This window comes from Peromyscus californicus, unplaced genomic scaffold (assembly GCF_007827085.1).
Source record: "Peromyscus californicus insignis strain IS unplaced genomic scaffold, ASM782708v3 Scaffold_2__1_contigs__length_46816999, whole genome shotgun sequence".
Taxonomy (NCBI): Eukaryota; Metazoa; Chordata; class Mammalia; order Rodentia; family Cricetidae; genus Peromyscus; species Peromyscus californicus.
In genome coordinates, this window is record NW_026294540.1 from 8,243,568 (window position 1) to 8,255,791 (window position 12,224).

Below are 12,224 nucleotides of genomic sequence, written 5' to 3' on the forward strand. Positions count from 1 at the left end.
GATTTAAAAGTGAAGGCATAGGACAGAGGAGATTGTGGGGAGGTGGAGATGTCAATAATCCGGTTCTGTGCATGGTCCCAGCGGGTACTGGGCCTGGAGCATCCCCTGAGGATGCTGTTACCCAGATGCTCGGGAGACACTGTTCCATGCTGAGCAGGGGCCATTTGCTCTCTGCAGGTTCGATTGGTTTAAAGACCTGGGGCTCAAATGGTACGGCCTCCCTGCTGTGTCCAACATGCTGCTCGAGATTGGCGGCCTGGAGTTCAGCGCCTGTCCCTTCAGCGGCTGGTACATGGGCACAGAGATCGGTGTCCGTGACTACTGTGACAACTCTCGATACAACATCCTGGAGGTGAGGTCCCTGGATGCGGGAACAGTGGACAGCTGCTCAGCAGCTTTGGGGCTGGGAGATTGGATAGGGGTGGGACAGAACTGCAGTCCTGGTGAATCTTCTAGAAATGCCAGAAGCGCCTATGTCTTTCCTAGCGATGGTTGAAGTAGCAAGTAGCGCAGCCACCTCCACCACGAACACCATGCAAGCACCTTGCACATGAAGTCCTCCCTTGACACATCCACAGAGGATTCCCCGGGCTCTTCCAGCTATGACTATCTGCGGAGGGGCCGAGAGGCCGTTCAGTTGGTGAAGGGCTTCCCACCCAAACTGAGTTTAATCCCCAGAACTCACATTTTAAAATCCAGGATTGGTAGTGGGTATGTATAACCCCGAGACCAGGGCAGTGGAGACAGATGGGTCTCTGGGACTCGCTAGACGGACAGCCTAGCCTTCTTGGTCAGTTCCAGGCCACTGTGAGAGCCTGCCTCAGAAGATGAGACAGATGGCCCCCAAGGAACAACACTGGTGCCTGAGGCTTCTCTCTGGCCTCTACATGAACATATATAGCGTGTGCACCACACACACATGTATGCATATGTGTATACCCATACATATGCACACACGCGCGCGCGCGCGCACACACGCACACGCGTGCACACACACACTCCTACCTCAGATGCTCGAGTCCCATACATAAAATGCTGCGGTATTTACACTGAGCCTCCCGTATATTTGAACCTTCTGGAGCTGGCATATGATTCTAGACTCAGGGTAGGTACTATATAAAGGGCTGTCCCTCTACAGTTCAAGGACCAGCGACAGGGGGAATGGCTTCACATGCTTTGTACAGATGCAATTCTTTCTAATATTTTGGTCCAGGGTGGTCTGACCATGCAATTGAGGAGTGCTCGGTGTAGAGGGCCAGCAGAAGAAGCTATGCAGGGTGTGTGTGTTCCTGGAGGATTGGGGCTCTTGGTTTATTAAGTTTGTTCGGTTTTGGTTTTCTGTTTGCTTCTGTGATGCTGGGGGTTGAACCAAGGTCCTTGAGCAATCTCAGTACCATTGAGCTAGAGCCCCAGTCCGACTTGTATTTTTTGTTGTATTTTGTTTGTCAACAAATGTCCTAACAATGATTTGCAACTGTTGACCTTGTTTCCAAAGCCGTTAGAGAGAAACAGAGAGGTCAAGGCTGGGCTTGGATCACACAGTCTATCAGTTGAAGAGCTGATATTAGAACTCAGAGCCAAGTGCTAGGTTTATTCTGTTAAAAACCCATTGGCGTCACCAGGCATGGTAGCCCACGCCTGTAATCCCATACTCGGGAGGTAGAATCTAGAGGATCAGGAGTTCAGGGCTGTCCTCTGCTACACGGCAAGTTCCAGGCCAGCCTGGGCTACATGAGACCCTGTTTAAAAAACATGAAAAACAAAATAATGTTCACTGGTGTCACTATGGAAAGTGGTTGTCGGAGTTTCTTGGTGGTAGGGTGTCAGTCCACAGGACTCTTACACCATTGGTCTGGGGTATGGCCTGGGTATCAGCATTTTTACAGCTCCCTAGAAGATTCCACTAGATGAACACCAGTATACACAAACCTCTGGCACCAAAGGAAGAAAAAAGCACATCCGTCCACATCTTAGTTTAAGCAACATCTGGAAGTGGTTCGGCTTTTCTTCAAGTCAGAAAGGGCACTTTTGAACAAATTTTTATTCTTTAAATCAAAGTAAAGCTGCCCAGTGCCCCAGCTGTGTGTACCCTCCCCCATCTCAGAGATTGACCAGGGTGGTAAGCATATCACATAAAACAGGAGTCATTCACTTTCTGCAGAGGTGTCCCCGGATTCTGATCCAAACTAAACCGAAAGCCTTCACCTCGGACAGTGAATTAATAAGTCTGCTCTCTGCTCTCCAAGTCACCTCATGACTTAAATGAGAGGCTCTGCCACCCCGGCCCTTCAATTCCAGCTGCTGGATATACAATGTCAGCCGGGGCTGAGGAGCAATTTACCCAGATTGAGGGATGGTGGCATCTGAGCGTAGTAATGAGACCGGGCTCCCACTAGCGACTAGCCTTGACAAAGAGAGGGAAAGGCATGACTTTAATTAAGGAATCTGCCTCAGGCCTCTGCGTCTGGGCTGTTCATTCTGTTATGTCAAATACTAATGCCGGGACGTATTTCTTTCAAGTTATTTTGCTAGAGTGTTGTTGGCTGAGAAAGCAGTTAGCTCCCGGCTCTCCAGGTCTCAAGTGTCAGGCATTTGCACAGTCTCCTCCGTTGATTGGCACATGAGTTTGGTGGCAAAAGGGCCAACCATGTCTCTTTGGTTACCACCTGGATTGTCAGTAGCAAATCTTTGGGACCTGTGGGCCAGTAAGCCAGCCCATGAATGGGTTCACTGATCATTAAAGAACTCTACCACTCACAACACAGCTGTCTTTGAAATCCAGAGTTAGCCAGCCCATGAGTCTATGTTTCCTTCACCCTTCCAGGAAGTAGCCAAGAAGATGGACTTGGACACCAGGAAGACGTCCTCACTGTGGAAGGACCAGGCGCTGGTGGAGATCAACATTGCTGTTCTGTACAGCTTCCAGGTACCCTAAGGCTAAGTGCCATGCTCAAGCCTCAAAAGAGAGAGGGGGGAAAGAACTTTCTAGAAACTCCAAACAGAGGGTCAAGGGTTCTGCCAACAAGATCCACCTGCAGGAGCTGGAGACATGGGTCAGTCAGAATATATCATAGAGCATGGGGTCCTAAAGTCAACCCCCCGAACGCACACAGAGAGCCAGATGGAGGGGACAAATGCTTGTAATCCCAGCAATGCTGATAGAGGAGGCAGAGACAGGCAAATCCGTAGCTCCTCGCTGGCCATCCAGCCTAGCCCAGCTTGGTGAAGCTCTGGGCCAAGAGGAGACTCTGACTCAAACAGACATCTGAAGAAAGTCCCCCTCTGACCTCCACACACACACACACATGCACCTTCCTACACACTTGAATACACACATACACACACACACACACACACACACACACACACACACACACACACACAATCACCTTCAGGGGGCTTCCATCTGTCAATGTGACCTACTTCCTGTCCACATGCCTTCCTGTCTTGTGGGCCTTGGCAGGGTAGACATTTGCTACAGAGAAGTGGGAGAGAACCCTGGACTTGACACTCACCATTCCGCCATTTGAGGGCGGTATCTCCATGCTTTGTCATCTCTTAGAGACTCTGACATTCACATCACAGGGACGACACCCAACCTCACCCTCAGCCACATAGCTCCCTGCCCCCACCCCCACAAGAAGTTCTAGTAAGATGGGTGGGAAGTATACCACCTAGAAAGTGCTGCTTTTGAGCACAAGGTGGGCACTGGCAATTCTTCCAGCTGTCCAGACACTAACGGGGATCTCAGCCTCCACTTTCAGGACTTGAGGTCAGTCCTATCCTGGGAGCGCCAGAGGCCTCAGTGTGAGTAGACAGAGGACAAGCATGTTCATTCAGACCTTGGGTAGACGTGAATAGAGTAAGCACCTCACAAAACATCATGGTGCAGAGATCTGTAGAGGTGGCGGGGCAAGAGGCCACCTCCCAGGGAGAATTAAGGAGCCGTGGAAATGATCAGAACTGAGCCCCTGGTGGGGACACTCAGGACATAGGAGAGGTGAGGGAAGGAACCGAGTCAGGGCAGTGTCTCTCGACAACTTGTGAATCCATGCCCGCCAGCTCCAGCCTGTGCCAGACACTGGTCCGCCCACCTCCACGCTGGCTCACTCCTCTGATCTCCAGTCAGCTCGAACTCACTCCTTAAAACTAAGTTGAGGGGATTTTATTTCACTGGGATAAATAGTTACAGAAGATAAGTAAAGCATGAAATAAGTGAACAGATATAAGAAAAACAAACCAAAGCCCTGAGAGTCTAGCTCCCGCCTGAGGCTTGCCCCCGCCCCCTCCCCCCCCCCCCCCCCCCCCCCCCCGGGTTAGAGAAAGGTGGGAGGGAAGATGGGCAAGATTGACAGGAAGGTCTTGGAAGCACACTAGCACCAAGCAGAACCTTTGTCCTGTACCGTTAGACTTCAAGAACTAGGACTCATCCCAAGGCGGCCCTTTGGCAGACTCTGTAAGGAAGGCTCCCAAACATCCCACCTTCTCTCCATTCCTGACTCCTTGTCCCTTCTCCTCCCGCAGAGTGACAAGGTGACCATCGTTGACCACCACTCAGCCACGGAGTCCTTCATCAAACACATGGAAAATGAATACCGCTGCAGAGGGGGCTGCCCCGCCGACTGGGTGTGGATTGTGCCCCCCATGTCGGGCAGCATCACCCCTGTCTTCCACCAGGAGATGCTCAACTATCGACTCACCCCATCCTTCGAATACCAGGTCCTGCCCCACACTGCCCTGCGTGCTCCCCCTCTGCCCCGAGATCTACCCTGCCCTGGGCCAAGTTTCCCCAACCCACAGAGGCCCGTCTCTATCGGGGTCAGTGCTGTGGACTCACGTGTGCCCAGTAGCCTGAGAGACTTACGGAGACAGGAAATGAGTATTCAGGAAAAGGACGTGCTTATCCAGGAAGAGTTTGGGTTGGAGGGGGTGTACACACCTAGAACCTTGGAACTCAGGAGGCAGAAAGATGACAAGTTTGCAGCCGGCCAGGGCTACATAGCTAGATCCTATCTCAGAGTCTGATGGGACCCGGGCTAAGTGGGAAGGGCTGGTGGGATCATGCGGGGAGGCTGTGCCGATCGACTTGTACAGGGACATCTGTGGCCATCCCTGGCTGAATCCCTACCTTGTAGGGCTGAGGGCTGGCCAGCCCTAGCTGCCCTGGGCATCTCCAGGTGGGATTGAATTTCCTCAGGGCTATGACTGGTATCGTTGCTTCTCTTCCCAGCCTGACCCATGGAACACCCATGTGTGGAAGGGCACCAACGGGACCCCCACGAAGCGGCGAGCAATTGGCTTCAAGAAATTGGCAGAGTGAGTGCCCTGAACCCGGGGGATGGAGGGATCTGTTCACAAGCTGGGGGTACCTGGAGCTAGGCAGGTGCTGTACCCTGTGCCAGCACGGTGGTGGGTATTTCCATTCCACCACCATCACACACACACACACACACACACACACACACACACACACACACACAGAGGATGGAGGGGTATAGGTAAGGCAAGCTGAGCTACATAACAACACCCTGTCTTTTTTTTTTTTTTTTTTTTTTTTTTGGTTTTTCGAGACAGGGTTTCTCTGTGTAGCTCTCTCTACCTGTCCTGGAACTCACTCTGTAGACCAGGCTGGCCTCGAACTCAGAGATCGGCCTGCCTCTGCCTCCTGAGTGCTGGGATTAAAGGTGTGTGCCACCACCGCCTGGCAAGACCCTTTTTTAAAAAAAAATTTAGTAATAATAATTATTATTATTATTAATTATTATCATTATAATAATAAGGTTTAACTGAGCCAAAAGGAAGATGAGGAAGCTATGGACCAAGGGCACTAAGGAATCACTTTTAACCCAGGGTCCAGCTGGCGTATGTGGTGTACACCACCAAGATGATTTAATGGAAAACAACAGCTGTTTTCTTGTCTGTCCCAAGAAAGAAACCCCCACTGACCCCTCAGCAGAAACCTCTGTTTGCAGAAGACACCGATACAAGCTAAGCTAGCTTGTGTTCATGCCCTCGGTTCTAGAACTCTCACGTGTGGCATCCAGGTGTGCTGCAGGTACCATTTATACTAGGAACCCCAGAGGCAAGACTCCCGTCCACCTTGCGGTACCTGATCCCATGAACCTGGACCTAGCAGATATTCTCATTCTCCCTCCATCCATCCCTTCTTCCCTCCTTTCTCTTCTTCGTGCCTCCCTGGCCCCAACCTCCGGCCACTAAGAGCTCACCAGCAGCCTCCTCCAGAGCACCCCAAACGGTCTCTGGAGAGCCTTTGTCTACAGTTCCGTTCTGCAGGAGCCAGGAGAGAAAAGCACTTGGAAGAAACATTGTTATTAAGTTCAGGGTGGAGACCCTGTGGGTTAATTATCCCTGCTCTCCGTGCTCCCAGCCTTCCAGGGGGAGCCCTCCAGGGCACTTTTATTCCTCTCCTTCCTCCCCTTGAGTGCAGAGGCTTCCTGCAGTGTGGGTGGTTTCCCCAATTCTATAAAATGATGAACTTCCTGCCAATCCGCCTCAGGTGGGAGATGTCTAGGAATTTGTCTTCCAGGAGATTCCTAGTAAGAACAGGGAGGGGAGTTTCAGGTTCAGCAAGGTAGAGCCAAGTCTGTGGTAAGCAGCCACTCCTGCCCTTCCCTCTTCCTCTCTCTCTCCCCCTGTGCCTGTTCCTCCCCTGCCACCCCTACACCCCTAACTTCGAGTTCTCAAACTTGATGTCAAACCCCTCCCAGCTTAGGCACAGGGTCTTTAAAAATTCACAGGGTCTTTCGAGAGATATTTGCTATCTATCCAGATACTGCCTGCTAGGCACCAAGCTCCATGCAGAAGCTTGACCGGATGTATGTTTGTAAATAAAGCAGTCTTGTTCTTCCTTCCTGCATGTTAAAATAATAATAATAATAATAATAACAACAACAACAACAATAAAACCATTGAAGTTAGACCAGCGAGATGGTTCAGGGGGTAAAGGCACTTGCCGCCAAGCCTAACGATCTGAATCGGAATCCCAGGATCCACACGGTGGAAGGAGAGGATCAATTCGGTAGGCTGACCTCCGACCTCCGTGCCTGGGCTAAGGCACAAGCACATGACTACCCGTGCACACACACTAAATACGTAAATGAGATCAATTCTTATCTCAGAAGCTCTAAAGTCCCTCTAATTCAGGGCTGGGAGATTATTGCTGACAAGGGTCTCGGGACTAGAAACGACCATCCAACAGCAGCCACGTTGCCAACCTTGGACCTCAGAACTTGTTGCTCTGGGGAAATAATGCACAAGTCAATATGGCCTCCGAACTCCAGGGTGCTGTGTGTCTCAAGGGGTCCCTAAGTCCCATCCTAGCCTCCTGTGTCCCTTCTCTGTTCCCCATTTTTCTCTCCACCTGCTCCCTCGCAGAGCCGTCAAGTTCTCAGCCAAGCTGATGGGGCAAGCCATGGCCAAGAGGGTCAAAGCAACCATTCTCTACGCCACGGAGACAGGCAAATCACAAGCCTATGCCAAGACGCTGTGCGAGATCTTCAAGCACGCCTTTGATGCCAAGGTGAGCAAGGCTAGTGTATTATAACTTGGGAAATTATGAACTATACATATTTTCCAAACATATCTGACCCAAACAAGATCCCTGGTTCTCATGGAGCATCTGGGGTGGCTGGGGTTCCTCAGAAAGTCCTTTGAGAAGTGTGCAAGTAATGCTAAGAGGCAGGTGACAGTCTCTCCCTATGATGGGCCCCTCAGCCTCGAGGGGCTCAGGGCCTTTGGGGTACTGGAGGCAGGATTAGAGAAAATACTGGGCAAACCTGGTCAGGTGTTGCCAGACCACACCTACCCTAACTGTGGTCAGGACTCCAGGATCTGGGGACATGGGGTTGGGTGCATGGCTAAGCCAGAAAAGCACTTATAATCCAAGCATGACAATTGGAGTTTGGATGCCCAGCACCCAAATGTAAATGACAGGTAGTGGCCTGCCTGTCGTCCCAGAACATGCGCAGTGAGACAGGGGAGCTCTCCAGAGCAAGCTGGCTGGCTAGCCTAGACAAATCAGTGACCTCTGGGCTCAACTAAGAGACCCTGTCTCAGGAAATGAAGTGGAGAGCAGTGGAGGAAGATGCCCAATGTTAACCTCTGACCGTCACATACATGCACACTCACACACACACATACACACACACACATTCACATCACACACATATGTACATGCACACATTCACACCACACACATATATATGCACACACACATCCACACCACACACATGCACACCACACACACACACATTCACACCACACACATATGTGCACACACACACACTTCACACCACACATACACATATGCAATCAAGGAAAACATAGTCCAGGGGTCTTCATAAAGATCTAATCTCCTACAAACTACTTCATCGGACCAGGGCCCAGGTTCCCATAATCCTTCAGGACACAGTGGCCATAGCAAGATGTCATGCCAGCAAGCGTCATTAGTGAGCCCACTGAATAGTAGGAACACTGGCCCTGAGCACAGAGGCAGCTCAGACTAGCTCACCTTCTTGCTCCTTGTATCCCTGTCCCTGTTCACCCCTCCCTGTCACCACTCACTTCTCCCCTCTCCCATGTCCCCGCCCACCTAGGCAATGTCCATGGAGGAGTATGACATTGTGCACCTGGAGCACGAAGCCCTGGTCTTGGTGGTCACCAGCACCTTTGGCAATGGAGACCCCCCTGAGAACGGGGAGGTGAGAGGGAATGCCCCTGCCCTAGCGTGGAGTTCCAGCCCCCAGAGGACCCTTCCCCACAACTGCCCCTCAGAAGCAAGCCCTCCCTCCCCGAGCCCCAGAGCCAGGATTTGATTTGATCCAACTTGGGCAAATGGGACAATACCAGGTTTTGTCTATCAGTGTCTCCTGGCTAAACACGGTGAGCTGTGTGTTTGAGGTACTCCAATTCTGAGCATGGGGTAGTGCTTTCATACAATAAAGACCACAACACTTAGTCGTACACTGGGGTGGAGAGTTCACGCCTTTTGGGTGTGAACCACCCCATCCCCATACATACACTGAACCTGCAGCCGGGACATTGGCTGCCCATCTCAGCCCCTGGCTGTCCCTGATACCTATTCATCAGGCTTCAGGCTCTGCTTTTACCGGCTAAGGCCCCAGACTCTGTGCCCATCCACTAATACGTTCTTCACATTCTGTTCATTTGTTTTGACTTCTAGAAATTTGGCTGTGCTTTGATGGAGATGAGGCACCCGAACTCTGTACAGGAGGAAAGGAAGTAAGTGAATGTCCCCTCTGACGTCACATGCTGCTCTTGGGAACCATTGAACAATATGTCTTGACACCTAGGTTCATGTGAGGACCAGGCTATGGTTGATGGCCTTTGGAGATGGGTTTTAGCTGGTGGTCTGGGCTTCACTGTGGCTGCTGTTATGGTCTCTGTGGGGCGTTTACCCACCAACCCCACAGTTCCCTAGAGTTTTCTCGATTGTGAGCAGCAGGAAATAATAGATAAAAGGATTTATATTGCAGAGATGAACAGATAGAAAATAAAGGATAGCCTCGAGAGGGCCTGGAACCTTTTCCAACGGGCCGACTGTCTCTGCCCCAGGGTTTTTATAGAGACGCCAAGGGGTGGAGCAAAAGACCTCCTCCCCCAGCACAGCCAAGTGCAGACCATCCCAGACACCTGCACTCAGGCCCGTGATCCTAATCATCCTCTCTATGTGAACCTGCTGAGTAAAGCCACGAGGAACCTGAAAACGGGCTCCCACAGGTCTCCAGCTCAACACCCCTCTCCTCTATGCCCCCAAGCAAAGATTGTAATATCCACCTTGACTTTTTGATTGGTAGGAACCAAATGAGGGAAAAACAAAAAGATGGTAGAGTCTCAGGAAAGATGAGGCGCACTGTGCAAACCTCGGTTCTCTGGAACTCTCTGCCTTTGGAACTCACGCTGGAAGTCAGTGGCAGCCACTTTCTCCTTAGAACCTCCCGTCCGAGGCTCGCAGAGGTTGCGCGGCTCATGTCCAAGTCAAGTTGAAAGAGTAAATAAGATATCTCGTGAGGCAGACGCCTGTGGTTTCACGCTCGTTCTTGGGGGAGTTGCGTCTCCCACGGGGCTCTCGAGGTTCCAAAGGCCTTTTACAGGGCTGGCAAGATGGCTCAGTGGGGTGGGGGTTGCGTGCCACCAACCTTGATCACTAAGTTCGTTCGCCAGGACCCACATGTGAAAGGGCAAAACGGACTCCCGTCAGAGCATTTTATAAGGTGGAAGTATCTGTGCTCCAAACCACCTTTGGAAATCTCCAGAACCTTCTTTGAGGTGCTGAACACAGGGCATGTGCACACTGAACCCCCCTCGAGGAGACCAATACAGGGTTGCCTCCAAAGAGCAGACCCTGAGACTTGAGAATGTGTGTGTGAGCCGGGTGGTGGTGGCACACGCCTTTGATCCCAGCACTTGGGAGGCAGAGGCAGGCGGATCTCTGTGAGTTCAAGGCCAGCCTGATCTACAGAGTGAGTCCCAAGACTACACAGAGAAACCTGTCTCATAAAAACAAAAACAGAAAAATTAGCAAACAAGGAAGAACGTGTGTGTGATGCATAACTGGCTGGACTTTAGAGATGTATGGAGACGATCTCTCTGGGTCTCCCTCCTGAAAGCACAGGACCAAACTCAGGTTCTGGGTACCCAAGGAGCAGAACCACAAGCACCTTCCGGTCAGCACTTGCTCCCCACCAGCTCCAGCATCTTGGCCTCAACCTCCCCATCCCTCTCCTTTCCATCCACAGCAGCTCCCCTGTCCCCACCTCCTTCAGGGAGAGATAGGGCTCCATCCATTCTCCCCTCTAGGTACCCGGAACCCTTGCGTTTCTTTCCCCGTAAAGGGCCTTCCCTCTCCCAGGCTGACTCTGGAACCCACAGCCTGGTTGCTGTCCGTGACAGCCAGCGCAGGTAGAGAGCATCTGTGTGCGTGTGCATGTGTGTGCTGCTGCTGCTGTGTGTGTGTGTTTGTGTATGTGTGTGCAGGCATGGCGTACATTAGACGATGCATGCCCAGTGTTGGAACATCCCTGGCCACCTTTGACTCTCAAAGAGACCTGACTTCTCACCCAGGCTGTGCTACTAACTCAAGGACCTTAAGCAAATCTCTTGCCCTCTGGTCTTTCTCGTTAACCGAATGGTGAGAAATCTCGGCCCCTGCCAGTCTCTGGAGGCTGCTGCTGAGGCTGGAGGGAATTGTCAACAACAGAGAGAGCAATGGCAGAAACCTCCAGCCTCATACGGTCCACGTGCTGGTATTTTTACCCCACAACCATCCATCCATCGTGCCTCCCCCGCTAACGACACAGCCACCCCCCTGGTATGCTGCATGACGGATTTGGAGAAGTGACTCAATGTGAGTCTATTTTGGGGGCAGAAAATACACATCCGTGTATTTAGAACCTTGTTAGAACAAAAACTTTGAAAAGCATCCAGCCTAGAAATGCTCTGCCAGAATGTGCATGTTCCTTTTTTGTTCCTCTCTCTCTCTCTCTCTCTCTCTCTCTCTCTCTCTCCTTTTGCATTCTAATGTTCTGTTTGGGATTCTGTCTTCGTTTAGAGGGTTTGGGAAGAGAAGGGTTGTTTGTTTGTTGAGTATTGGGAATTTTGTTTTAGTTTGGGTTTTTTAAAATATATTTTATTATGTGAGTATGTGTAGTGCCCACAGAAGCCAGAAGGGGGAGTTACATCCCTTGGAGTTACAGGGAGTTTTAAGCCTCCGTGTGGGCGCTGGGAACTGAATTCAGATCCTCTGCCAGAGCAGCAACTGCCAGCCCTCGTTTTTGTTGTGTCTAAAAGCAAAAGGTCTTGATGGGAACGGATTTTGCTTTCAGTCTCGGGTTCCTGAGCCTCTTGTACTGAGACCCGTGTCTCGGACATCCTCCCTGGCTGGGAAAACTATGGGGAGATGTTGGACCTGTAAAGTGCTTATCTCAAACCGTGAGAACCTGAGCTCCATCCTCTGAACATACATTTTAAAAAGTCATGGGCCAGGCATGGTGGGACCAGGTGTGGTGGCGCACACCTTTAATCTCCTCACTCGGAAGACAGAGGTAGGGGACAGCTGGGAGCTCAAGGCCAGCCATGGCTTCATATTGAGACCCTGTCTCCAGAAATGCAAAAGGGGCAGCGGGGGGAGACAGAGAGAGAGAGAGAGAGAGAGAGAGAGAGAGAGAGAGAGAGAGAGAGAGAGA

General features: G+C 51.3%; 1 protein-coding gene across 1 annotated transcript in view; it reads left to right on the forward strand.

Moving 5' to 3' along the window:
• The window catches only part of Nos1 (nitric oxide synthase 1), a 179,697-nt gene that overhangs the window by 128,666 nt on the left and 38,807 nt on the right, over positions 1–12,224 (forward strand). Inside the window, 8 exon segments of the mRNA XM_052755171.1 lie at positions 178–352; positions 2,825–2,926; positions 4,525–4,719; positions 5,231–5,316; positions 7,396–7,540; positions 8,616–8,720; positions 9,203–9,261; positions 10,840–10,941. Of these exon segments, the coding sequence (XP_052611131.1) occupies positions 178–352; positions 2,825–2,926; positions 4,525–4,719; positions 5,231–5,316; positions 7,396–7,540; positions 8,616–8,720; positions 9,203–9,261; positions 10,840–10,941 (969 nt within the window).